Below are 27,611 nucleotides of genomic sequence, written 5' to 3' on the forward strand. Positions count from 1 at the left end.
TTACTTTTGCAGAGAAGGGATGTTCAGATCAACATTGCTGATGTTAATCCCATTGTACGCGATTGGCGCATACATCCACATGTCGTCAGAGCTCAACAGCTGCACAGAATTATTAGACATCAGGTTAGTGTTATGTCACAATTTTACAGTATAGTATTACACAATTATTTGATTTTTGTGCATATATTTAGTCTTCTAACATGCAGATTTTGATAACCCACCTTAATTTGAAGCTGTAAAAATTTGACATACTGTGCTGCTTCCTCGAGCATCGTACTAATGTCAACCTGTCAGATCATATTTACCCAAGTTAGGCATGAATTTGCATTAACCAAATTACATGACAAAAGATATGAGGCACGAAAAAAATAATGTATTGAAGGTGAGGAACTTACTTTTGTTCCATTGGGAACCAAGTTCTGCAAGATTCTCAGCCTTTCATTGATCCTCTCTCTCCTCTTCTGCAGAATTTACATTTATTCCCATCAGAATTCAGATCATGTCCCGAGTCATTTTCTAACTTGTCTGTGTTCCCTACAACTTTTAGAAAGACCTTCTAAATTTTTTTGTACTTACCCTTGCATAGAGACTCTGAGGATCAGTTGCTGCTCCACGGCTGGCCCTAGTGTAGGCCTTCTTCGTGCTTGAATTCGTATTTCCTTCAAGATCTCCGTCCTCGGAGGTGCAGCTACTGGAGCTTTGCATGTCAACATAGGCATCGCCGCCATCATCATCGCCGATATAATCCTTTTTGCTCACCTTCCTGGATTTCTTTGATCCCTGCATTGCATCAGTTAATGATTATTATAAGCATGGATCACAACAATACAACTGAAAAAGTCATTAACGCATAAGTATTTCTATGTTTATTACCTTGGTGGTAGCACTAGCCTTCCTCTTCTTAGCAGCAGGTGTAACGTTGGCTGCTTCTTCCTCTATGACTGATGAATGTTTGCCATGTAGAGAGCTCGGATCCTCAGTAAGGTAGGGAGTAGCACAATGCGAATCGAAGCCGCTTGCGGAGAACGGATCAATAACTGGAAACTCAAAGCTCTCAAAGTTCTCCGTTGGATCAAGCAAACTGGTAACACTAGAACTATGGTCTGGCTGAGGCCAGCATTGTGGAGGGACATCATAGTTGAGACAGCTAGAGGAGGAGTTGGATTCAGTCTCAAGGGTAGGCAAGAACAGAGCTGCTATTGCTTCCATGGACTCATCCACATGCTCATACTCATAGGTGAAGCAGTGATCATCAGCTCCAAGAAACTGAGCCATCATGTCGATTTCCATCGATGGCGCAGATGAAGTGTAGGATCTCTCCATTTTAGTAATGTGTGGGAGGGCTCAAGGCAAGGAGAGGCTAAAGCTCGGAGAAATGCTGCTGCTCCTGCTACTGCTACAATGCCTGAGTGCTTCTGCCGTGTGCCCCCCAAAAGGGTATTTGTAGGGTGCAGGCAGCCGTGCAGGTGGCCCCCATTGTTGACCAAGGATGGTAGCTTCACAATCAGCATCAAATTGTCTGGCTTTTTTAGCAAACAAAATTTATTCTTCATAGTCAACCCCGTGGGGATGGTGTGTTAAGTCGTTGCAGCTGAACTCTTGCACCATGTTCGTTTGATCGTTTCTGTAGCTTATAAGCCAGCTGATGCTGTTTGTTGTGAGAGAAAAACATTGTATCAAGCGAACAGCATGGCTTGATCGTTATCTTGATGGTACCGACAGAATAATGAAAGCCGCATGCGCAATTATGTCGGGATACGTGAGCCACAGTATTGTATAATCTTCCAGGCAAGATTAGTAATGCTGAGATTGTTCATCTTGGGGAAGAGATTGGCTTGGCCATTTGAGCAATTGCTCACCGCGCAGATCGTGGTGAGTGGTGGTGAGCTGAAGTTCTTGTGGTTGTTGTTAAGTTCATGTCACCTTGTGCTTCCCGTGGAGGTTGCAGAAACAATTGTTCCCATTTCCAGCAACTCGAAGAGCTGTCAGATCCCAAACATAGGGAGAAAGACATATTCCATCGCGCAGAACTGCCGGTGAGACACAAATTTCTGCCTTCATATTTGCTATTGTAAAATGCATGTGGTTTCAATTATAACATCAAACTATCACTTTATGAGCAAATCGTTTCTAACCACGAATTTGGTTATTGCCAGAACTGATTAGTGGTGACTAATCTTGGTACTATGAACTTGACAGCACCATTTCAATTAAGGCATAAGTGTTCCCTTTGTGTCTTGTCAATGCTAATCAATTTTCAGGAAGCACATGCAGACATGCTTACCCTCTCCAGACTCGGTATGAGACCAGTCAAATGGGTTGCACTTGCACCAGCTGTCCTGTTCAGGCAATGTTATTGGAACAGAATTATTGTTATTCATTGAAAATAAGTAATCAGTTTTCGAATAGCTAAGCACTACAATTAGGCGTCAGTTGTATGATTCAACTCTTTTCTCATTGTTGCATTACTTGTTGGTACTCAATCTTCAAGTACTTCGTCCATGCAAATACTAGTAGTTATTAGCATTCAACATTTTTTTGAGGTCAAGTAGCATTCAACGTGAATCACACATATATTTGATTCACATCGTACACATTGAAACTTATGGTTATCGTACTTTTGTTCTTCTTAATTCCAACTTTGTGGCTCTAATTGTTTCCGTACAAATCATACCATTAGAACTAGGTTATTCTGAAACATAAGCGCAATTATTTGTACTTTTTTTTGTTTTGCTCATTGCACACCTCTTTCTAACTGGTGCTCTGGAATTGACTTCTTGTGTACTTGAGAAACTTAAGCTCACAAGATAATGTATTTTAGATTAGAATGTACTGTGTACATTGCAATACTCGGCACCAATCCTGAACCTCCACTTACCTGATTGCCACCATATTTTAGCAATTAAACTTATCGTACTTTCCTTACTTAGATTCCAATAACTGTACAACTTAAGTCCTTTTATGAGGAATTAGCATGGGCTGCATGTACCCCGGAAATTTGTCTACAGTATATCGCTGTTCTTAACGAAATTAAAAGTAGCTCTGAAAAGTCAATAAGCACTGTTTGAGCATTATATATATGTAGCGCTGCAACTGACTTGCAAGTACTTGGGAATATTAAACCCGCAGTATTAGTGCTTCTAATGCTCCGTGCTTAGCCAAAATTTCGCAGCAAGAGTGCAAGACACTTGTTAATTAACTGAAACTTATTGTACTCAGATTCAAGTTCTATTGTACCATTAATGATTTATTAGTATTATCTAATTTGGAGAAAAAGCTTAAACAACCAGTTAACTTTACTAGCTGAATAGTCCCCTGATCTGATTGGCCCTACTTGTTGCCATTATTGGACCAATGGTTTGTATCATCTGTTTCTTTGCTCTAGTCTATGTATTCCGGTCATAACTGAAAGTTATTATGCATACACTCTTAACTGGAAGGGGCAGATAGAGAAAATTCTTGACGAATTCTGTCGGCAAACTGAAAATACATATAGACCTTTTGACTTCTTTGAAGTCCTGCAGAAAGATGATTTAGAGCTAACTCAATGTCAGCTAGAACTGTTGACATTTGCTTGGCACAGTGGATCAGTTGATGAAGTCTTGAACATTTACTAATATTGCTGACTCCTGGTTCATAAAGGGAGAAGGAAGTTTCCCTAGATGTCATTAAAGTTGATTAATGGATCACATTATTTATTTATAAATAAAATTTACATTTTAGTTTAATTCGAGTGCCCTTCCTCATGTGTTCCTCCTGCCTTTCTCCATGCACTGAACCTACTTTGATTATAAACATTTTGCCATTGAATTGCATAAAAAACAGTAGGGAAGTTTACTTAGAAAAAAAACTATGTTCAGATACATTGTACATTGCATTTTATACAGCTCTTACACAGGAGGATCATGATAGTTTTATGTTTTTTATTTTTAATTTGTGAGGCAAGAATTAATGATAGTCTGGTGTTAATGCAAGAATTAGAAATAGTTGATCTTGGCTGTCACTGTTGTCACCAATCTAGGCAGCAAATCTTGTGTCGGAATAACACCACACACTTGGAATCCGTCAGACCGGATTTGCCAGTATTCTTGGTTCACTGTATTGGACTAAAATTACACCGATATTATCTCACTAACTATACACCACAAAACTAAGATGATTCATTTTAAACTCCAAGCAAACGTGTCTCTGCTTAAAACTATTTAAGGTATATATAATCACAGTGATTATCTCGCTATGATCGATGCACTACTGTAGAGCTGAGCTTAACTACTGCTGAAGCGTTAATGACACCGCATTATATTAACATATCGATCAGGATTATGAAAAACTAGTGGCAAATTCTTTAATGAATATTCGATCCTTGTCATGCATGTTTGACATGCATTAAAGAACTTAACTACCAATCCCTAACCACCTAGCATCCATATTAACTCCTTGTCTGGTGTACTATAGTAACTAACTGGATTAGATAAACTAAGAACTCAAGTACAAGTGTATAATAACACACTCCATGGAACCGAAACAGAAACACAAACTATTAATATAGAGCACTGCTACACACGTATGACTATTCGAGTACAACTTGAGTACTACTCAAGATCCGGCGGTTAATACCATCTTTGATGAAAAGCTCATCAGAAATGCATGAATGATTTAAATACATTGTTGTACATGAGTTATACTCAATTTGCATTTGTTTAGTTTCATGAGGAGATCAATTATATTGCTTGGTGCTACTTGCATATTACAGTTTTAACACCTAGTCATCACAGAATAAGAAATATTTATACATTTGCGTCGATCTTCTTGTTGGGGTTCTTGAGAGATGCAAATCGCACTACGTTCTTAACTACAAAAGTACACCTTGCCTTAAGACATCATATCATTATATGTAAAAAGCCAAACATGCAAGAGTAATGTTCCTCATAATCCTAGTTAAAATAGAGGGAATCTAAGGGGAAAAATTCCACCATTAATTGATATATAAGAGATAGAAATTATTGTGTATCTATGATTTGGCGCTTAATATTCGTACAAATTAATGTTGAACATACATATTATATTTTATTCACCTTATTCAAAGCAAATAGAATTGTACTATCAAATGTGTATGCATCAGAGTTATATATAGGGAGAATACAGCTTTGCAAATGTTCTTGTATGCTTGCTCCATTAATCTAGCTAGTTTAAAGAAAAGATAATGTACTGTCATTGAAGAAAACGGTCAGCATACAACGGAGGTAAGCTCATAATTAAGTATATTGCTTAATGCTAATTAATGCATGACAATTTATTATTATCCACTCTAAGATATAGTAATGGTCTCATGTTTCTAGCCTAACCTTCCAATTAGCTAGTGTTTATAGGATATTTGACAAAGTACAAACTCTTTGACATATTTAAGTTATTCTGAAACTATTTATTTTAGAATCAAGCTGTTATTTTTTCCAAAAGGAAAACCGTGTTTATAAGTATTTAAATTTAAATTAAAAGGTAACCGGGGGGTCCTCAACCGACTAGTGAATTTGTTCTGCGTGCTCCCGATTCCGGATGGTGCTGCAAAGAGACACAAGATTTATACTGGTTCGGGCAATCGGTACCATACGTCCAGTCTGAGAGATCGAACTTGTATTCCTTGCACCGAAGTGCTCGTAGTAGGGGGTTATAAGCTAAGGGAAGGAGGGAACTAGTCCCAGGTCTCGGCAAGGTGTCGTGTGGGCCGTCTGAGACGTTGCTCTCAAGCGGCGGGAATGTGTGCGTGTGTGTGTTACCAGGTGTTCTCCCCCCCTAAGTAGCCCAAGTCTTCTCCTTTTATAGTTGAAGGGAGGACAAGGACAGTACATGTATTACTATACGGCGTCATGCCAACAGGGGCGGCATGTCCGAACCCTGTGGCCTGTTCCTGTGGCGGCGTGGTCGTCGGAGTGGTCCGTCCTTGGAGTACTGGGGCGGCGTGGTCGTCCCATCATATCCTGTGCGTCGTGGGAGCCCCGGGAACGCCTCAGAGTGGACGCGGCGGCGAACGTGCAAGCCACTATGAAGGGACTGTACGCGAGGCCGAGACTGGTCGGTGCCGAGGCTTGTACTGCGGTGGGGGTCTCGGTAGGCACGAACCCCAAGATCGCCGAGGCCCTGGTGTACAGTGCCGAGGCCTTGGCTGATCATGGACACAGTGTTAGGACACAGTGGCCGGTAATCCCCGCCGTGCCCTGTCCCGGCCGGTATGGCGCTGATGCGACCTCGGGTCGCGTCGGCCATTCTGTGGCGTTAAGCCACCGTCCGACTGAGATTCCGGGAGTGGTTGAAGCATTAATGAGACATGACACGCTGTCGGGAGGATCGGCAGAGGCGGGGGGCGACGGACCGCGGACAAGCCGGCCTCGAGCGATACGGAGAATGAGGCCTCGCGCGTGACGGAGATCAGGCTCCTTGCCGAGGCCTCGCGCGAGAGGCCTCGCGCGATACGAAGAACGCGCTTCCTGCCGAGGCCTTCTATGGAGGGCCTCGGGCGAGGCGGAGACGGCGTTCCCTGCCGAGGCCTTCCCTGGGGAGCCTCGCATAAAGCGGAGTTTGCGTCGGGATGCTGAGACCTCCTGCTCGAGGCTCGAGGTGAGGAGAGGGAGGGCCCAGTGGGCTCGATCGTGGCGGGTGAGGGGCCCACGACTTACCTTCTAGCTTTTATTTTTTTAGATGGGACTTTAGCGACCCATTTGATGTTTCGCTTGGGGTACCCCATTCTAAGGTACCCGACAGTAGCCCCCGAGCCTCGGGGGGAGTGCGTGCACTCCCTCTGAGGTTTTGCCGAGGCTTGGTTCATACCTGCCCCGTAGGAATTGGGGTTTGTTTTTTGAGGTTCCGGTGGGTGCGCGCGAGCGCACCCGCCGGGTGTAGCCCTCGATCCCCTGGAGGAGTGGAGTTACTCCTCCAGGGGCTTTTTTTATTTTCGTGTCTGAACGAGTAGTTCTTATTGCATTTGCCGAGCCCCCAAGCGCAAGTTCGGGTTGCGGGGGTCTCGGCGAGGCTGCAGGAAGAAGCCCTCTAGCCTCCGCACGGAGCGAGAGGTTCGTTAGGGGTCCCCTGACTTTGGGTATGATCCTCACGCTTCCTTTCGCTCAGAAGGAGGAGTGGAATGTGCCAGGCTACCCTCGATGGGCATGAGCGTGGACACTTCTAGTGAGCTGTTAGCGGGTAGTCCGAGTGGAGGCCCGAGCCCCGTTCACTGGGGGATGGCTAGTGGTCCAGAGATGCACTCTAAGAGTACCAGGGGGTTCCTCTAGTGGGTGCCGAGGCCGTTCGTGGGCCTCGGTGGCTCGGTGCCTCCCTACGGTGGGATCCCATTCGGATACTTCCCCGCCGGTCTCAGACACGACTTAGGGCACCCCGAGCGATCGTTCGCTCGGGCCTGGGCCATTCGTAGGCTCGCCCCAATGTTGTCCCTGACTCTGTTGCCCTGGGGCGGCTGTCAAAACCTTTTGGAGGCCCAGCCTTCGAACCCCTAGACCGTAACGGGCTCGGTGCCCTTTTATCGTGTTTGTAGCGAAACCTCTAGCGCGGTTTTGGACTGTTTGTCTTTGTTTTGGGTGTTCTGGCCCTTTCATCTGATCTTCACATGTCCTTTTTGTTCGGACGAAGGGTTAGTTTGCCGAGCCCATTCTGGTCTTGGCAAGGTTGCAGGAAGAGCCCCTAGCCTCTGCGTGAGAGGGCCGTCGGGAGTTCCCCTGGCTTTTTGTACGCCCCTCGCGCGTGAGGGTTTGTTTGCCGAGGCCCCTTTGGGCGCGAGCCCGGGTCATGGGGTCTCGGCATATTTGCAGGGGGAGCCCCCTAGCCTCTGAGAAGGCCATCGGGGGTTCCCCTAACTTTTTTATGCGACCCTCGCGCTTCCTTTTCGCTCGGAAGGAGAGGTGGAATGTGCCTCGCTACCCTCGATGGGCACGAGCGGTGGCACTTCCGGTGAGCTGTTATCGGGTAGTCCGAGTGGAGGCCCGAACCCCATTCGTTAGGGGACGGCTAGCGGTCCAGAGACACACTCCAAGAGTACTAGAGGATTTCTCTAGTGGGTGCCAAGGCCGTTCGTTGGGCCTCGGTGGCTCGGTGCCTCCCTACGGTGGGATCCCATTCGGATACTTTCCTGCCGGTCTCGGACATGACTTTGGGCGTCCCAAGTGTTTCGCTCGCTTAGGTCTCGGCCCCGTATAGGCTCGCCCGCAGTTGCCCCTGACTCTGTTATCCTAGGGCGGCTGTCGAAACCCTTTAGGGTCCAGCCTTCGAACCCCTGGATCGTAATAGGCTCAGAGCCTGGTTCCTTCCTATGAAAGGAATAGGCCGCGGGAAATATCTTCCCTATTGGCTCGGCCACGGGTGGCGCGCCTTTTGAGGTGGTTTCATGGGGAGGCGAAACGACGCCTATTGCCGTAGTGGCCGAGCACGACGTGATGGACGGGACGTAACTGTCCTCACATTTAATGCGGGAGACGTGGGCGTGTGGGCCGCCGAAATCGGCTCGTGGTTAACCGCGCCGGACGGGGGAAAACCTCCCCGATTTCATCGCTCTCTCATTTCGCCTCCTCCCTGTATAAATACCTGAGGAATCTCGCCCCTCCTCGTCTTACCTTGCCTGCATTAGCACCACCTCCGTCGAGCCATCACTAGAGCAGCGGGTGCCGGGAAGAAGGAGAGAAGAGCGAGCCTAGGGAGAAAGCGAGAAAAAAGCGAGAGCGTGGGAGGGAGAGAGAAAAACTCACCGCCGCGCCTGATTCCTCCATCGCACCCATGGCCGGCAACATCGTCGTTGTCGAGGCAGACCCTTGGGATCCGTCGGACATCACCGAGAAGATGCTCCAGTCGCTTGTCGATGGTGGACTCCTCCGCCCGGTGATAGACCCTAGTAGGCCGGAGTGGATTGCTCCGTACGGCGAGCCAGAGCCGAGGCCCTGCGACAGCTACGTCGTGAGCTTCGTCTCCTTCCATGAGCGTGGCCTCGGCATCCTAGCGGACCGGTTCATGCGGGCGCTCCCGCACTACTACGGTGTGGAGCTCCACAATTTTAATCCCAACTCCATCGCTCAGGCGGCTATCTTTGTTGCCGTCTGCGAGGGGTATTTGGGGATCGCTCCCCATTGGGATTTGTGGCTCCACCTGTTCCGGGCGGGGCACACTACCAAGCCGATGGGCACGTCGGGTAAGAGGAAGGCATCGAGGGCCGGAGGCTGCACTCTCCAAGTGCGTCAGGACCGCCTGCACCTCTACATCCCGGCCCAACTCGCGTCCTCCAACCGCCGGTGGTACACGAGTTGGTTTTACCTCCGCAACGACGATGGAGGACTTCCCCCTTATACTGGGCGGATTGTGGGGAGTTGCCCGGAGAAATGGAAGTGGGGCGTCCCAAAGGTCGACTAGCCCAAGCTAGAGCCGCTCCTGGAGGGGCTGGCGAGGCTGCGGAGTCATGGCCTCACGATCGCTGTGGTCGTGGCTGCCTTCCACCGCCAGAGGGTGCTGCCGCTGATGACTTGGCGGCGGCGGCTGTTCGAGATGAGGCCGGGTGAGCCCGTTGAGGGCACCCAGATGTCTTCCTCCGCCCTCTCCGATGAGGAAATTCACCGTCGGGTGGGGGAGACGGTAGATGCGAAGTTGAGGGGCGACAACCTGACCCCCTTCATGATGCGACCGTCGTGGGGGTTCCTTTCGCTGGTAAGTCGAGTGCCGCTGTGGCCTCTGAGCCTCCTCAATCTCCCTTTATCCCTTGTTTCCTCATGCGCGTTTGTCGTTCCTTCAAGGGATGAGGGACGTGTGCTCCTCCCCGCCGCCCATTCATGAGGACGCGGGGCAGCGGGCGATCAACCGTGCTCACGCTGATGCATAGAAGAAGCGAAAGGACGCTAAGGCGGCGAAGCGCACGAAGCACATCCTTGCGCACGAGGCATTGGATAAGCACCGCCGTCAGCAATGGAAGGATGGTCTCCCGTTGGAGGAATCCCCATCGACGTCGTTGTCGACGGAGGCCTCGGACGGGAACGACAAGGGCGAGGGAGGGCGAGGTCCCCTGGACCACCTTCCTGATGTTGTGGAGGTGGCGCCCGGGGCATCGGCAAGCAGCCCGGCACCCCCGGGAAGGGGAGGAGAAGCGGACCTAGGGCCGGCGGTTGCCCGCTTCGAGGCTGAGGCCGATACGCCCGAGGCGCGGGCGTTAGGCAAACGCGCCGTAAGCCCAGTAGGCTCAGCGGCCGTGGCGGAGCAGGTAGCAGTGGAGGCAACGCCACCGCCCCCGTAGAGGACCGAAGGGGCACCGGGGTCCGCTGAGGACCGACCGGCGCCGATGGATACGGATGCGACGCCACTGCCGCCGCCTCCGTCGTTGCGGATGAGGTTTGCTGTGCCGAAGCGGGGGCCGCCCTGTTCTAAGTAAGTGTATTTTTGGCAGGGTCATAGTGTCTCCTGTTCACTTTTTTGGTCTCGCGCTGACCCTGTAGGTTAATTTTCTTTAGTCGGAAGCGGCCTGCGGACGACCTGCCCTTGGCGCCCCTCAAGGCGCTTAAGGCAAGCCTCGGCTCCTCCGCCTACTGGGTGGTGGAGGCACAAGCTGCCATCCAACGTGGCGCGGCATCGACGAGGGTCGACCCAAAGGAACCGGCTGCCCAAGGAGGGGTTGCCGAGGTGGCCCCTACACGGTCGAATGGGGCCATCGTGCCCTTTATTGCCGAGGCTCCTGGGGCCTCCGAGGCTGAGGCGATGGAGGCCCCGGCGCCTACGACTGCCGAGACCGCGGTGTCCGCGATCGGCGTTTCTGCGTCTGCCGAGGCCACAATGGCGGAGGCTAGAGCCCCCAAGACCGCCGAGGCCATGATTGCAGAGGCCAGAGCTCCTGAGGTCACCATGGCCATTGTGATGGCAGCGAGGCCATCTGTGCAGGTGGCGGAGATGCAGGCGGCGGAGGCCTCGGCCGTGCCCTTGGCTCAGGGCCCGCCGTTGTTGCGGGAGAGCGCCCGGGAGATGGAGGTCTATCCGATATCCTCTGACAATACTTCCCAGGCGTGGGAGGTGGTCGGCGTCGAGGAGACTGATGCCGTGGAGCAGCTGGCGCCGCTCTTGGGTGAGGGAAGCTCGGCCCTCGTGCGGGTGTGACCCGAGCCCCGCGGGTAGGATCACCCGCAGGTACTGTGGCGGAGCCAGGACGACCCTGAGGGGGAGCCTCTATTCGCCCTTGAGGACACGACCGAGGGTGGGCGCTGGAGTACCTTCGAGCAGTACCACGAGCTGGCGGAGCGGTCGCTACGGACAGCACTGTCCGTGGTGGCCGACGAACTGCCCGGAGTCGCCCAGGTTTGTGTTTTCCTTTCTCACATGACGTTGTTCTTTCCTCGGTTTTGTCGCAATCGACGACCTCTGCTCTGCCTCCTTAGGAGCTCGAGACCCAGTCCCTCGGGAAGTCGGTCTTCCTCCGGCGAGAGAGGGGAATCTGGGACCAGCTTCAGCGGCAGAGGGGCCTTCTTGCCGATGCTAACGAGCTCCTGTCGGCACGAAGCGTGGAGGAGGAGGACCTCCGCCTTTGCTGTGCTGATGCGAGGGTCAAGGCGGCCATAGCTCAGACGCAGCTCACCCCCTTGGCGGCGCGGATCAAGGAGCTAGAGGAGGAGCTTACCCGTGCCATCAGCGATCGGGATGCCTTCAGATCCCGGGCTAAAGAAGCGATGGCCTCGGGCAAGGCCCTCGTCGGGTAGCTGGGGGCAGAGGAGAGTGCGCACCAGCTGGCCAAAGACGCTTTGGACGAGGCCCTTGCTTCAGTTGAGGCCTCGCAAATCGAGGCTGTGGTTTTGAGAGGGATGGTCGAGGGTGAGCTCCAGTCCCCCTGTTTCGTTTCCTTCTCCTTATGTTTGCTTCCTAACTTCTTTGTATGACGTAGAGCTGGGGAGTGAAGCTTCTAGGGCGGCGGCCGAGACCCGATGCTGGGAGCCGAAGGCCAAGGGTGAGTTCCGTGGGCTTCCGTCCTTAACTTGGGTTGTTTTTTCTCTGGCTCGACCTCATTCCATTTTTCGCGGTGTAGAGTCAGAGGCGGAGTTCGCTCGGGCCGCCGAGGCTTCCAGCGCGGTGCAGACAGTGCTCAACACCAAGATCGAGGAGCACGAGGCGCTGAAACGTGCCGCCCTTTCCGCCTACGAGGCCTTGGAGGTCGAGGGGATTCAGTCAGGCAGCTCCCTTGGGAGTCACTTGATTGCGCTGAGCAGCCAGGTGCACGAGGGACTCCAAGGGGCGCTGCACACGGGTGTCAAGCGGGCGATGGCCGTCATCTCCTCTCACTACCTTGGCGTCGACCTCCCGGCCATCAGTGATGGCTATGTTCTGCCCGATGATGACGAGGAGGCCAACGCGGCAGTCGCGAAGCTGATGGAGGCGGCGGAGGGCCCTGGCACGGTGCTGGCGACGCTCTTCGAAGAGGAGGTGGTTCCTCCCCTTCCATCTACCGGTGCTGAAGGCCCCGAGCCTTAATCTGGGCCCCGAGGGCTATGTAAAGATAGAACAGGGGTTATTTTTGTATCATAACGTTTGTGGCCGTCGAGGCCCTTATTTCTGAAGTATTTGTGTTTCTTAGTTGTTTTTCTCATGCTTCCGAGCCTTTGTCCTCTGTTGCTTCTGATCAGATTTCGTTTTGCAAAATACCCCTTTGGGGCCTAAGCCATCCCTTGAGCGAGAGGTAGTGAGGGAGTGTCATAGCCCGGGGGCGTAGGCCGTCTCACGACTCTACCGGCCTCTTGCTTAGGAAACGGACCTTGGTCCAAGGAGTCTTTGCAAATGATTCGTCAGAGCCTGCTAGAGTCTTGGCGTAGGAATTTTTGCGAAAAACAACTAAAGAATAGTGCATGGGACCTAGGGGGAGTCCCCATCTAGCCCCCGAGGGAGGCTTGGTTCTGCCAAGGCAGAGCCGAGTCTCCCTTGTCGTGTTGATTGTATTGCTAAGACCTACGATGGGCTCGGGGGTTTCTCGAAAAATAAGACCAACTAAAGAACGCTTTTTAATTGTATTTCAGGAAACGACATATAAAATGCTTGGAAATTTAGGGATAAAAGCGACGTAGTTGTTCTATGTTCCAAGCATTGGTGAAGATTTCGCCCTTCTCGTTGGCCAGCTTATAGGTCTCGGGCTTCAGTACTTGGGCGACGATGTATAGTCCTTCCCATGGCGGGGTCAGCTTGTGGCGACCCTTGTTGCTCTGTGCTAGCCTCAACACCAGGTCACCTACCTTCAAGTCTCGGCCTCGGACGCGTCGGGCCTGATAGCGCCGCAGGCTCTGCTGGTACTTGGCCGAGTGTAGTAGCGCGACGTCTTGGGCTTCCTCCAGCTGATCAAGGGTGTCCTCTCGGGTGGTGCGGTTACTTTGCTCGTTATAGGCTTGCAGCCTCGGGGAACCATATTCTAGGTCGGTGGGGAGGATGGCCTCGGCCCCATAGACTAGGAAGAAAGGCATGAATCCTGTGGCTCGGCTTGGAGTATTCCTCAGGCTCCAGATGACCGACGGGAGTTCGTCGAGCCATTTCTTGCCAAACTTTTTCAACCGGTTGTGAATCCTTGGCTTGAGGCCTTGTAGGATCATGCCGTTGGCACGCTCTACTTGGCCATTGGTCCTTGGGTGTCCTACAGCTGACCAGGCCACACGGATGTGGTGGTCGTCACAGAATGTCAGGAACTTTTTGCCAGTGAACTGCGTGCCATTGTCGGTGATGATGGTGTTGGGGACCCCAAACCTGTGGATAATGTCAGTGAAGAACAACACCGCCTGCTCGGATTTGATTCGATTGATCGGACGAGCCTCGATCCATTTGGAGAACTTATTGATTGATACCAGTAGATGGGTGTAGCCCCAGGGGCCTTTTGCAGAGGCCCGACCATGTCGAGCCCCCACATGGCGAATGGCCATGTGATGGGGATGGTTTGCAGGGCCAGGGCCGGGAGATGTGTCTGCTGAGCGTAGTACTGGCATCCTTCGCAGGAGCATACTAGCTTGGTAGCATCGGCGACCGCCGTCGGCCAGTAGAACCCTTGGCGGAAAGTGTTCCCTACGAGCGTCCGAGGCGCCACATGGTGCCCGTAGGTGCCTGCGTGTAAGTCCCAAAGCAGGGCCTGGCCCGCCTTGGCACTGATACAACGTTGGAGGACACCTGAGGGACTTCGCCTGTACAATTCACCATTGTAGAGGGCGTAGGTCTTGGCTCAGCGTGCGAGCCATCGCGCTTCGGTCCTGTCATCAGGGAGATCCCCCTGATCAAGCCAACCGAGGAACGGGACCCGCCAATCTGCGTCCTGATCCGTCTGTAGAGGCTCGGCGTTGACCTCCATGACCTTGGGCTCGGTCGAGGGGGTCTCGGCAGCAGAGGGGGCGTCGGGCTTCGCCATGGGCTCCACAGGTGGGCCCTCCTCTATTGTCGAGGTGCAGCCGATGGAAGGTTTGTGGAGGTCCCTAGCGAAGACATTTGGGGGGACCGGGGCTCACACCGAGGCCATCTTTGCCAGCTCGTCGGCGGCCTCGTTGTATTTCCGCGCGACGTGATTTAGTTCGAGACCATTGAACATGTCTTCTAGGCGTCGTACCATCTTGCAGTAAGCCTCCATTTTGGGGTCGAGGCAGTTTGACTCCTTCATCACTTGACCTATGATGAGCCGCGAGTCACCTCGGACGTCGAGGCGCCATGCCCCAAGCTCGATGGCGACTTGCAAGCCATTGATGAGGGCCTCGTATTCGGCCACATTGTTGGAGGCGGTGAAGTGGAGCCACACCATGTAGCGCATGTATACTCCAAGGGGCGAAATGAAGAGCAGGCCCACGCCTGCCCCGGTCTTCATTAGGGATCCGTCAAAGTACAAGGTCCAGCATTCCGTCTGAATTTGAGCAGGCGGCAGTTGGGTATCTGTCCATTCAGCTACGAAATCGGCCAAGACCTGAGACTTGATTGCTTTTTGAGGTGCAAAGGTCAAGGTTTTCCCCATAAGCTCGATAGCCCACTTGGCTATCCTGCCCGAGGCCTCCCGGTTATGAACTATCTCGCCCAGGGGGAAGGATGATACCACAGTCACCGGGTGTGACTCGAAGTAGTGGCGCAGTTTGCGCTGGGCCAGGACTACGGCGTAGACCAGCTTCTGGATGTGGGGGGTAGCATGCTTTGGTCTCGAAGAGCACCTCGCTGATGAAATAAACGAGTCATTGGGTGGGCAGAGTATGCCCTTCTTCCTGTCTCTCTACCACTACGGCGGCGCTGACCACTTGGGTCGTTGCGGTGACGTAGAGTAAGAGGGCCTCATCCATGGTCGGGGGTATTAGGACGGGAGGATTAGTGAGCAGCCTCTTGAGTCTATCGAGGGCTTCCTCGGCCTCGGGGGTCCAAGAAAAACGCTCGGACTTTCTCAAGAGTCGGTACAGAGGCAAGCCTTTTTCATCGAGGCGTGAGATGAAGCGGCTCAGGACCACAAGGCATCCCATGACCCTTTGCACTCCCTTGAGGTCTCTGATTGGTCCCATGCTGGTTATGGCCGAGACTTTCTCTGGGTTGGCTTCAATGCCGCGTTCCAAGACTATGAATCCCAAGAGCATGCCTTGGGGGACCCCGAACACACACTTCTCGGGATTGAGCTTGATGCCCTTCTCCCTAAGGCATTTAAAGGTTATCCTTAAGTCGTCGACAAGACCCTCGGCCTTCCTGGTCTTGACCATGATGTCGTCTACGTAGGCCTCGATGGTCCGCTCAATGTTGTCGCTGAAAGGATTAAGATGCCCAAGAGGGAGGGTGAATTGGGCTAATTCTAAATTCTCTTGCAATAATCAAATCCTACGGATAGCCCAATTAACCCCTTGTGCCTAGAAAAGTGTTTATATCAAACTAATGCACAACAACCTCGCAACCTAAGTTCCAAACTTACTCTAGCAAACAATTCTATGGATGTAAAAACAAGTATTGAATTGCTCAAAGTAAGTGCTCAAAGTAAATAGAGAGAGAAAGGAACACGGCGATGTTTTGCCGAGGTATCGGAGAGTCGCCACTCCCCACTAGTCCTCGTTGGAGCACCCGCGCAAGGGTGTAGCTCCCCCTTGATCCACGCAAGGATCAAGTGCTCTCTACGGGTTGATTCTTCGACACTCCGTCATGGCGAATCACCTAAAGCCGCTCACAACTTGAGTTGGGTCACCCACAAGCTCTGCCGGGTGAACACCAAACTCCCAATCACCACCAAGCCGTCTAGGTGATGGTGATCACCAAGAGTAACAAGCACGAACTCTCACTTGACCACGCGAAGCCTAATGAGAAGATGGATGCACACTTTGCTACTCTTGATTTACTAGTGAGGCTACTCTCTTGGATTTTCAAATCACAAACACCTCACTAGGACCATGCTCTTCTTGGCACTCACAAATGTGTTTCTCAGCTATTGGAATGAGCAAAAGATGCTACACTCATGAGTGGAGCTTCTATTTATAAGGCAGCCTGAAAAATGAACCGTTATGAGCTTCTGCGGGATGACCGGACGCTCCGATCATTTTGACCGGACGCTCTGGTCAGTTCAACCCGCGAACAGTTTTCAAGTGATGACCGGACGCTATTAGGGTCCGGTCAGTACCGACCGGACGCGTCCGGTCGCTCTTGGATGCTTACTGTAAATGACCGGACGCTAGATGCTCAGGGTCCGGTCACCACTGACCGGACGCATCCGGTCACTCTTTCCCAAGTCTGGACCCTTACTGGAGTCGAACGGACGCTAGCCCTCAGCATCCGGTCACACGACCTTCTAGCGTCCGGTCACACTAGACTTGATCTTCACGGTCAAATGAACTGACCGGACCCTGCGGCCAGCGTCCGGTCACACCAGAGCCAGCGTCCGGTCAGTGTTTGACCCTCCATTCACTTCCAACTTTCGAACATATGTGAATGAAGTTTGCTCCAAAGGATCTTAGGCATTCATAGGAGCTACCTAGAGCTAGTTTTAACAAGTGTGCACCACACCTAACTCACTAGACTCAACTAGGTCAAGCTACCTGTTCATACCCCCCTTCATAGTACGGCCAAAGGAAAAACAAAGTCCTAAACTACTCTAAGTGTCTTTCCAACTCCAATTGACACTTAGAACTAGTTATCCTTAACCTTGTCGTCCATCCTTTGAAAACTGAAACGATTTCCATCGTAGGGGCATGACAACCTCGATTGCCCAATCGATCTCCATTACCATGACCTAACTTAATTGTCTCTGCAAAACACACGTTAGTCATAGTAATCTTGTATTGACATTAATCACCGAAATCTAAATAGGGGCCTAGATGCTTTCAATCTCCCCCTTTTTGGTGATTGATAACAATACCACCATGAGTATGTTATGGAGTGAGGTTTTTGACGGACTTGGTTCATATAAGCTTTTGTCAATGAGAACAAAAGAGTTAGTCAAGCTTATATGACCCAAGCCAACACAATGTACTCAAAGGATATGAATTAAGCATGAGTACAAATAACAAAGCTCATTTGCTTCGAAGTATACACGCAGAAGCAAAAGCAACTGAGCATTACACAAGTGATATGACATATAGATAAAGCAAAGTAGAAGTCACACATGTCAAATATCACAACCACGTAGATAGCACTATCACATATATATAATAGTATGCATGAAAGTAAATACACGAATACATAAGTAATAGTGTATCACACAAATAAAACTCCAAATGTATATAATAAGCTAATACTAGATAACTAGCTCTCCCTAAAACTCGCTCCCCCTAAGTCTACATACTCAAACCCTCTCCCCCTTTGGCGTCAAACACAAAAACCTAAGGGTCGGACGGTGGGGCTGCAGCGGACGAGTCGGGCGCTGAAGTACGTGGAGCAAGATGGAACTAGGCGCCATCATCATCTGACCCTGAGCTCTGAACTGATTGACCCTCTGAAGCAGGAAGTGTCACTAAAGCGGTCTGGGTCTGAGCTAGGGCTGGTGCTGCCTATGAAGCTGCAAGTATGTCTGTCGTAGGATCTGACGAGGCGACAGACGAGGGGAGCCTCTGAGTAGTCATGATAGCTGGAGCTGCTGTAGACGGACCGGCAGTATGCATGTAAGGCAGAGTAGGCATGCCGGTCAACTCACTGAATGATGCTCCAAGACTCCTGGAGACTGACGACTCAGGCACGAATAGTGAGAAAGTCTGCTCTGGTGAGAAACCCGTGTGATAAGGAGTGAACCGCGGGGCTACACCAGGTGAGGCTAACCACTGGGACACCTATACAGGAGGTGAAGGAAACTGAGCTGGAGGCTGTCCCTGACTCTGAAGCCCGACGGGCTGTACTGCTGGAGTCATCGAAGTGGTAGGAGGCTATGCAAGCTGGGGCGAAGTCTGTGGCAGTGGAATCCCAATGGCTGTCACTATATGCTGCATGAATCCCATGAGCTGCTGCTGCATAAGTAACTGCTAGTGCTAAAGAAGCTGCTGCTGCCGCTGAAACTCGTCCTGATGAGCCTGAAACTATACGAAGTTGGCAGCTGTCTCCTATGTCTGACGTGTCTGATCCTGCTGCATCCGCTCAAGAATAGCAATGAGAGCGGGGTCTGTCTGTGGAGCAGGTGGAGCAGAACTGGAGCTACCTGCCTCTGCATTGTGTCTACGTGGAGGCATCTGAGGTATAGGCTAGTAGTCGTCGTCAGAGCTGTCACTGTACTCGCTCACCTCCTACTGTGCCTCTAGCTCCTCCTCAGTGGCTGCAATCCCTCTGATGATCTCATCCTGCTGAGCTGCGGACTCTGGCACGTTGGGACAATGGCTAGGCTGTCTAGGTGCCTGAGGAGTGGCGTGTCTGATCCTCTGTGACAGGTTGTAAGCTAGGAACTCTATAGTGGCACCTGTATACTCATCCATCATGCCAGGGAGCTTATCAATCACAACTCTACGGATGAGGAACGTGATCCAGTGAGCATAGGGAAGCTGCCTACGACCCTTGAATCCCTTAGCTATAGTATCCTCCATCTCTGAAAGAAGGAGGTCCCAGATGTCAAACACTGTCATCTGCATGATGGCATTGAGAAGCCAGAGCTGTAAGCGAGTCAAGCCCTCCCTATATCCCAACCTGGGAAGTAGTGTCCTCCTGATGATGGCCTCTAGTATCCTCGCTGTAGGAGTCAAGTCACTGGGGTTCCTGCTCGACCCCTCACCAAAAGGCTCCTTGAAGCAATGCCGCACTAAATCTATAGGGGGCACCTGCCCTCCATGAGGATGCCTGGGAGGCTCCTAATGTCCATAGCAAACCTCATGCATCTTTACAGGCTACTCCTGTAGTCTCAGTATCTCCCTGGCTCTGCCACTAGTCACTCTGTAGTCTTTGCCATTGAAAGCAAAGTGAATGAATCTGTGATGAGGATCGATGTAGAGCGAGGCATAAAACTAACGGACCCAAGAAGGTACATATATGCCCGTCCGTCCAATCAAATCTGTCAGTCCTAGCAAATATGACAAGTATTGCCGAATGCTCTCTCCGGCTGCTGCCACAATGGACTCTATCTGACAGACCCTCTATGATCTGAACACTGCCCCACTGTTAAGATATGCATTGTAGAAATCCTCCTGCAGTGGCGTGTAGAACCCCTCAGCTGCTCTCTCATCCCTCCTCGGAGGAAACCAAACCTCAAACTCAACAAACCGCAGCTGCTGAACCTGCCTGGCTATAGCGGCCCTCAAGTCGAGGTGAACCACTGGAGGCGGACCCTATGGTCTGGGCGGAGGGCGTGAACCCCTGCGCTATGTAACTGGCCTCGGTGGAACTGCAGCACTGGTACGACTCGAGCGGCGTAGCTGAGGTGCCGGCTCGGTCTCCTGACTCTCCTGAGTCTCCTGGGCTAGCTGAGGCTCTGCTAGTGGGGGCTGCTGCTGTGCTGACGGACCCTCCTCAATGGCAACCCGTCGTCCTGCAAACATGGCAGTCCTAGCTGGACTACCGTGACAACGCTCAACCTCCTCAATTGCAGCTCTGACTGCGGGTGAAACTGGCTAATCTGCAATGACAACTCCGCTGTGGTTACCACCTCTCTCGGCACGCTCTGCGGCCTCTGCAACAGCTGCTGCTCTCGCTGTCTCTGCGTCGGGGTACTTCCGCTTCTTGGATGTTACCTGCTTGGTTGACTTGCCTTTAGATCTGGCTAGCTGGCGAGGCGGGGGCCTCCGATCATCATCACCTGGGCCACCACCAACATTCTTGGTGCGAGCCATCTGAACTGACAAGATGGTGAACTGTCGCTGATGAAGATCAACTGTCAAACTGCCGCTTTCTTGTAGATGTAGCACTTGCAACCAAACACCCTAAAGAAGGAGACGTCCGGCTTCTTCTCATTGAGCAACTCATATGGTGTCTTGACAAGGAACTTTTGAAGAAATAGGCGATTGGATGCATAACATGCGGTGTTGATTGCTTCCGCCCATAGAGCTTCGGGAGTGCTGTACTCATCTAGCATTGTCCTTGCAAGAGTGATCAAAGTCCGGTTCTTCCTCTCGACTACACCATTTTGTTGAGGAGTATAGGTTGCGGAGACTTCATGTTTGATTCCAACTTCATCACAATAAGCTTCTATGTTTGTGTTGTCAAACTCTTTGCCATTGTCACTTCTTATCTTCTTGAGCTTCACTTCAAATTCATTTTGAGCTCTCTTGGCAAACTTTTTGAAACAAGATGCAACTTCGGATTTGTCATGAAGGAAGAACACCCATGTATATCTTGAATAGTCATCCACAATCACAAGACAATAGAGATTTCCTCCCAAACTCTTGTATGTTGTTGGTCCAAATAAATCCATGTGTAGGAGTTCTAGCACTCTTGTGGTTGACATAAAAGCTTTGGTTGGATGAGTGTTTACAACTTGCTTGCCGGCTTGACATGCACTACAAAGCTTGTCCTTCTCAAACTTCACATCCTTCAACCCTCTCACCAAATCATTCTTCATAAGCTTCTTGAGTGAGCTCATCCCAACATGAGCAAGTCTTCTATGCCATAGCCACCCAAGTGTTGTTTTGGTGAATAGGCAAGTCTTCAAGTTTGCATCTTCGGAGGTGAAGTCAACTAGATATAAGTTGTTGTATCTAAATCCATTGAATATCACTTGATTGTCATCTAACTTGGATACAACAACCTCCTTCTCGGTGAATAGGCATTGAAAGCCAAGATCACACAATTGCCCAACGGATAACAAGTTAAAACTCAATGAAGCAACATAGAGCACATTGGAGATGGAATGATCATTTGATATTGCCACTTTGCCCAATCCTTTGACCTTGCCCTTTGAGTTATCTCCAAATGTTATTTTCTCTTGACCATCTACCTCTTCATCTAGTGAGGTGAACATACGAGGATCACCGGTCATATGTTGAGTGCAACCACTATCAATAACCCAATGACTTCCACTAGTCTTGTAGTTCACCTACACACAAGAGATTCAAGCTTTAGGGATCCAAGCTTGTTGAGGGCCCTTTACCTTCTCAACAAGTGACTTAGCCACCCAAATTTTCTTAGGCCTACTCTTGTTGGGGGGACCTAAGAACATGACTTTCATCTTTCCACTCGAATCTTTTCTAAGCATGTAGTGAGCATTGAAAGCAAAGGGTCTAGCATGCTTGGGCAAGGGTTGTGGTGGTGGAGTTTGACACTCATGAGCAAAGTGGCCTTCTTGTCCACATTCAAAACATCTCTTTGGCTTTGGCTTTGGCTTTGATTATTGGTGTTGAGCTTGAGCCTTCTTCTTCTCTACACTTGCCATATATCCAATGCCACTTCTATCCATCTTCATGATGGTATTCATGAGTAGCTCACTTTGGAGATGCTTGCCTCTAGCAAACTTGCTCAATCCCACCTTGAGATGCTCTTTCTCCATCTTGAGCTTCTTGTTCTCTTCCTTGAGAAGATCATTGTTCTTCTCCTCCTTGAGTTTCTTGATTTCTTCTTTTAGCTTCTCATTCTCAAGGATCACCTCTTTGTCATGATCAAGAGTTTCTAGCACAATGGTGTTGTGACTTTTCATCTTTTCAAGATCTTTCATGAGCTTCTCATTGTCACTCTTGAGCTTGACATACTTATCATAGTCATTGCACTCAACCACTTGCTTGCCCTTGCTACTAGATCCATGCTCAATGCTTTCATCAATTAGATCATCACATGAGGTAGCTATATCAATCTTAACAACATGGTTAGTAGCATCATGTGGCTCATTTGGTAAGAATTCTTGTGCAATAATAAGAGTATCATAATTAATCTTTAGAGTTGTATATTCATCTTTTAGCTTATTGTGACTAGTGATAAGCTCATTGTGCACCCACTCAAGTTTATCATTTTTATCTTTAAGCTCTTTCTTAGAAGATTTGAGCTCCTTGAGTTTGGATGATATAGAATCATTTGTTTCCTTGAGCTCATCATTAGCCTTTTCTAATGTATCACACTTAGCTAAGAGTGAATCATTTTTAGCATCAAGTTTTTCATTTGTAGCTCTACTTTTTCTAATGATTTTGGTATATTTTCTTAGTATTTTGACAAGATCATCATATGTAGGTGAGTCATCATCATCGCTATCACTATTATCATCACTAGCATGTTCATCATCACTACTATCATCACTCTTAGTTACCTTGCGTTCACCTTTGGCCATAAGGCATAGGTGTGTAGAGGATGATGGCGATGGTGGCGGTGAAGATGCAAGATCAATAGCAATGGCGGCCACCTTTTCATCATCACTATCATCATCGGATGATCCACTTGATGAATCAATGTCCGTGAGCCAATCACCGACAATATAGGCCTTGCCACTCTTCTTCTTCTTGTAGAACTCCCTCTTTTTGCCATCTCTCTTCTTGTATGGCTTGTTCTTCTTCTTTTCATCTTCATCACTTGAATCATCTTTCTTGCCCTTGTTCTTGAACTTGTCTTTCTTGGGCTTTGTGCATTGATGAGCTAGATGACCAAGTTCGCCACAATTGTAGCAATCCATCTCGGAGATTGGCTTTCTTCTTGAGCTAGTGAAGAACTTCTTCTTCTTGCCATCAAACTTGATGCCACTCTTGTTTAGCCTTTTTAGCATCTTGGTGGTCTTCTTCACCATGAGGGCAAGGCTTTCTTCATCATCTTCATCACTTGAGCTCTCATACTCAAGTCTTGCTTTGCCCTTGTCTTGGCTAGCTTTGAATGCTAAGTCCTTCTCTTTCTTCTTTGTAGAGGATGAGCCATCTTGTGGTGTGATGTGCATGTACATCTCATGAGCATTGATCTTTCCCAAGATTTGTGTCGGTGTAGTGGCGGAAAGATCACCTTGATGTAGCACGGTCACAATGTGCCCATATTTGTTAATGGGGAGGACACTCAAGATCTTTCTCACAATGTTGGATGGTGACATTTGAGTGAGTCCAAGCCCATTGACTTCCTCTACAAGAACATTTAATCGAGAATACATCTCATTAGCACTTTCTTTGGGAAACATCTCAAAAGAATTTAGCTTTTTAATCACAAGATGATAGCGTTCCTCACGCTCACTCTTGGTTCCCTCATGGAGTGCACAAACGTCCGACCATAGTGCATGGGCGTCTTTGTGGTTCCTCACACGATTAAACACATCTTTGCAAAGGCCTCTAAAGATGGTGTTGCGAGCCTTTGCATTCCATTTTTCATAATTCACTTCATCGCCTTGAAGTTGTGCGGCATTCCTAGGTGTGAACCCTTGAGAGGCGGCTTTAAGAATTCCAACATCTAGAGCTTCTAAGTAAGCCTCCATGCGGATTTTCCAATATGGAAAATCATCTCCCTCAAAGATAGGAGGAGGTCCATCTCCGTGAGACATCTTGCTCTAAGCGATTAAGCTTAAAAACATGAGCACGAGGCTCTGATACCAATTGAAAGGATCAAGATGCCCAAGAGGGGGGGTGAATTGGGCTAATTCTAAATTCTCTTGCAATAATCAAATCCTATGGATAGCCCAATTAACCCCTTGTGCCTAGAAAAGTGTTTATATCAAACTAATGCACAACAACCTTGTAACCTAAGTTCCAAACTTACTCTAGCAAACAATTCTATGGATGTAAAAACAAGTATTGAATTGCTCAAAGTAAATGCTCAAAGTAAGTGCTCAAAGTAAATAGAGAGAGAAAGGAACGCGGCGATGTTTTGCCGAGGTATCGGAGAGTCGCCACTCCCCACTAGTCCTCGTTGGAGCACCCGCGCAAGGGTGTAGCTCCCCCTTGATCCACGCAAGGATCAAGTGCTCTCTACGGGTTGATTCTTCGACACTCCGTCGCGGTGAATCACCCAAAGCTGCTCACAACTTGAGTTGGGTCACCCACAAGCTCCGCCGGGTGAACACCAAACACCCAATCACCACCAAGCCATCTAGGTGATGGCGATCACCAAGAGTAATAAGCACAAACTCTCACTTGACCATGCGAAGCCTAATGAGAAGATGGATGCACACTTTGCTACTCTTGATTTACTAGTGAGGCTACTCTCTTGGATTTTCAAATCACAAATACCTCACTAGGACCTTGCTCTTCTTGGCACTCACAAATGTGTTTCTCAGCTGTTGGAATGAGCAAAAGATGCTCCACTCATGAGTGGAGCTTCTATTTATAAGGCAGCCTGAAAAACGAACCGTTATGAGCTTCTGCGGGATGACCGGACGCTCCGATCATTTTGACCGGACGCTCCGGTCAGTTCAACCCACGAACAGTTTTCAAGTGATGACCGGACGCTGTCAGGGTCCGATCAGTACCGACCGGACGCGTCCGGTCGCTCTTGGATGCTTACTATAAACGACCGGACGCTAGATGCTCAGGGTCCGGTCACCACTGACCGGACGCATCCGGTCACTCTTTCCCAAGTCTGGACCCTTACTGGAGTCGAACGGACGCTAGCCCTCAGCGTCCGGTCACACGACCTTCCAGCGTCCGGTCACACCAGACTTGATCTTCACGGTCAAATGAACTGACCGGACCCTGCGGCCAGCGTCCGGTCGCACCGGAGCCAGCGTCCGGTCAGTGTTTGACCCTCCATTCACTTCCAACTTTCGAACATATGTGAATGAAGTTTGCTCCAAAGGATCTTAGGCATTCATAGGAGCTACCTAGAGCTAGTTTTAACAAGTGTGCACCACACCTAACTCACTAGACTCAACTAGGTCAAGCTACCCATTCATACCCCCCTTCATAGTACGGCCAAAGGAAAAACAAAGTCCTAAACTACTCTAAGTGTCTTTCCAACTCCAATTGACACTTAGAACTAGTTATCCTTAACCTTGTCGTCCATCCTTTGAAAACCAAAATGATTTCCATCGTAGGGGCATGACAACCTCGATTGCCCAATCGATCTCCATTACCATGACCTAACTTAATTGTCTCTGCAAAACACACGTTAGTCATAGTAATCTTGTATTGACATTAATCACCGAAATCCAACTAGGGGACTAGATGCTTTCAGTCGCTCAAGACCCGGGTCATGCATCGTTGGTACGTGGCACCTGTGTTTCTGAGGTCGAAGGGCATCGTGACGTAGCAGTACATGCCGTATGGTGTGATGAAAGAAGTCACGAGTTGGTCAGACTCTTTCATCTTGATCTGATGGTAGCCAGAATACGCATCGAGGAAAGACAGGGTCTCGCACCCTGCGGTGGAATCAACAATTTGATCGATTCGAGGTAATGGGAAGGGGACCTTTGGATAGGCTTTGTTCAAACCAGTGTAGTCTACACACATTCTCCATTTCCCATTTTTCTTCTTGACCAACACGGGGTTAGCCAACCACTCTGGGTGGGACACTTCCTTGATGAACCCAACCGTCAAGAGTTTCTGTATCTCCTCACCGATGGCCCTATGCTTTTCCTCGTCGAAGCGGCGCAGGCGTTGTCTTATGGGTCTAGATCCGGCCCGGATGTCCAAGGCGTGCTCGGCGACCTCCCTTGGTATGCCTGGCATGTCCGAGGGACTCCATGCGAATATGTCAGCGTTCGCACGGAGAAAGTCGACGAGCACGGCTTCCTATTTGATGTCGAGGGAGGCGTTGATCCTTAGCGTTCGGTCGTCGAGGCAGGCGGGGTCGACTAGGATGAGTTTGATGGTTTCTGCAGGCTCGAATGCCCCCGCACGATGCTTGGAGTCAGATACCTCGCCACTGAGTTGGTCGAGGTGGGCGATGAGGGTCTCGGCCTCTGCAAGAGCCTCAGCGTACTCGATGCATTTGACATCGCAGTCGTACACATGTTCGTACATGGACTCGACCATGATGACACCGCTAGGGCCTGGCATTTTGAGCTTGAGGTAGGTATAGTTGGGCACTACCATGAACTTAGCATAGCACGGCTGTCCCAGGATGGCGTGGTAGGCTCCCCCGAACCCGACTACCTCAAAGGTGAGGACTTCCTTGCGGTAGTTGGAAGGGGTGCCAAAGCAGACAGGAAGGTCGATGCGCCCGAGGGGTCGCGTGCGCTTCCCTGGCACGATGCTGTGGAAGGGTGCGACGTCGCCTCGGAGCCTCGACCGGTCGATCTCCAAGAGCTCTAGGGTGTTGGCGTAGAGGATGTTGAGGCCACTGCCTCCGTCCATCAACACTTTGGAGAGTCGGGTGTTGCCAATGATCGGGTCGATGACCAGTGGGTACTGCCCGGGATTTAGAATATGGTCAGGGTGGTCATCTCAATCAAAGGTGATCGCCTCTCGAGACCAGTCGAGGTACTGGGGGGTGGCCACCTTGACCAAGAAGACCTCTCAGCCTTCCCTCTTGCGCTGCCGCACCGTAAGGTAGGCCGAGGGCCCACCGAAGATCATGAAGGCGTTGCGTACCTCGGGGAACCCGTCATCCTTGTCTTCATCCCGGCCACCAGTGCCCTTCTGCTTGGCGTCATCATCGGGGAGCCCGAGCTTGACGTAGTAACACCGCAGCATGGTGCAATCCTCAAGAGCATGCTTGACCGGGCCCTGGTGGTAAGGGTAGGGTTTCTTGAGCATGTCGTCGAAGGGCCTGGGCCTTTGAAGCCTCGGGGGTTCTTGCGTTCTGTGGCTGCGACCAGATCAGCCTCTAGGACCTCCTGCTTCCCTAGGTGCCCCTTTTTTCTCTTAGGGAGGTGGGAGGCTGAGGCCTCGGGGGCCTCGTCCCTCCACTTACCCTTGGTGTCGGTGTTGGGGAAGATGGCTCCGATAGCCTCTTCACCCGAGGCAAAGCTGGTGGCGATGTCGAGAAGCGCGGTAGCAGAGCGCGGCACATTCCGACCTAACTCTCGGACCAAGTCCCGACAAGTGGTGCCAGAGAGGAAAGCTTGGACGATCTCCGAATCGCCGACGCTAGGCAACTCGGTGCACTATTTGGAGAAGCGCCGGATGAAGTCTCGGAGAGACTCGTCCGGCTTTTGGCGACAGTTCTTAAGGTCCCAGGAGTTCCTAGGGCGCACGTATGTGCCCTGGAAGTTCCCGATGAAGATCCTAACCAAGTCGCGCCAGTCGTGGATTTGTAAGGGGGGAAGGTGCTCGAGCCAGGCTCGCGCCGAGTCTGACAGGAGCAAGGGGAGATTGCGGATGATGAGTAGGTCATCATCCGCACCACTCAGCTGGTAGGCCAGGCGGTAATCGGCAAGCCAGAGCTCCGGGTTG

The 27,611-nt window shown here is 50.4% G+C and overlaps 3 protein-coding genes across 3 annotated transcripts; 1 reads left to right on the forward strand and 2 right to left on the reverse strand.

Moving 5' to 3' along the window:
• LOC136552633 (transcription factor RSL3-like) lies at positions 1 to 1,371 on the reverse strand. The gene is made up of 5 exons (XM_066544193.1): positions 874 to 1,371; positions 577 to 780; positions 396 to 461; positions 222 to 287; positions 1 to 99 (listed from the first exon to the last, which is right to left on the reverse strand). Exons 1-5 carry the CDS (start codon positions 1,321 to 1,323, stop codon positions 1 to 3), a joined length of 885 nt encoding a protein of 294 aa, XP_066400290.1. The 5' UTR covers positions 1,324 to 1,371.
• Positions 1,372 to 10,360: 8,989 nt separating this feature from the next.
• Positions 10,361 to 11,121, forward strand: LOC136549083 (uncharacterized). The gene is made up of 2 exons (XM_066540383.1): positions 10,361 to 10,365; positions 10,470 to 11,121. Exons 1-2 carry the CDS (start codon positions 10,361 to 10,363, stop codon positions 11,119 to 11,121), a joined length of 657 nt encoding a protein of 218 aa, XP_066396480.1.
• Positions 11,122 to 26,006: 14,885 nt separating this feature from the next.
• LOC136549085 (uncharacterized) lies at positions 26,007 to 26,972 on the reverse strand. Its single transcript, XM_066540384.1, has 2 exons — positions 26,808 to 26,972; positions 26,007 to 26,387 (listed from the first exon to the last, which is right to left on the reverse strand). Exons 1-2 carry the CDS (start codon positions 26,970 to 26,972, stop codon positions 26,007 to 26,009), a joined length of 546 nt encoding a protein of 181 aa, XP_066396481.1.
• Positions 26,973 to 27,611: the final 639 nt, after the last annotated feature.

The sequence above is a fragment of the Miscanthus floridulus genome, chromosome 4 (genome assembly GCF_019320115.1).
Source record: "Miscanthus floridulus cultivar M001 chromosome 4, ASM1932011v1, whole genome shotgun sequence".
In the NCBI taxonomy this organism is placed as follows: Eukaryota; Viridiplantae; Streptophyta; class Magnoliopsida; order Poales; family Poaceae; genus Miscanthus; species Miscanthus floridulus.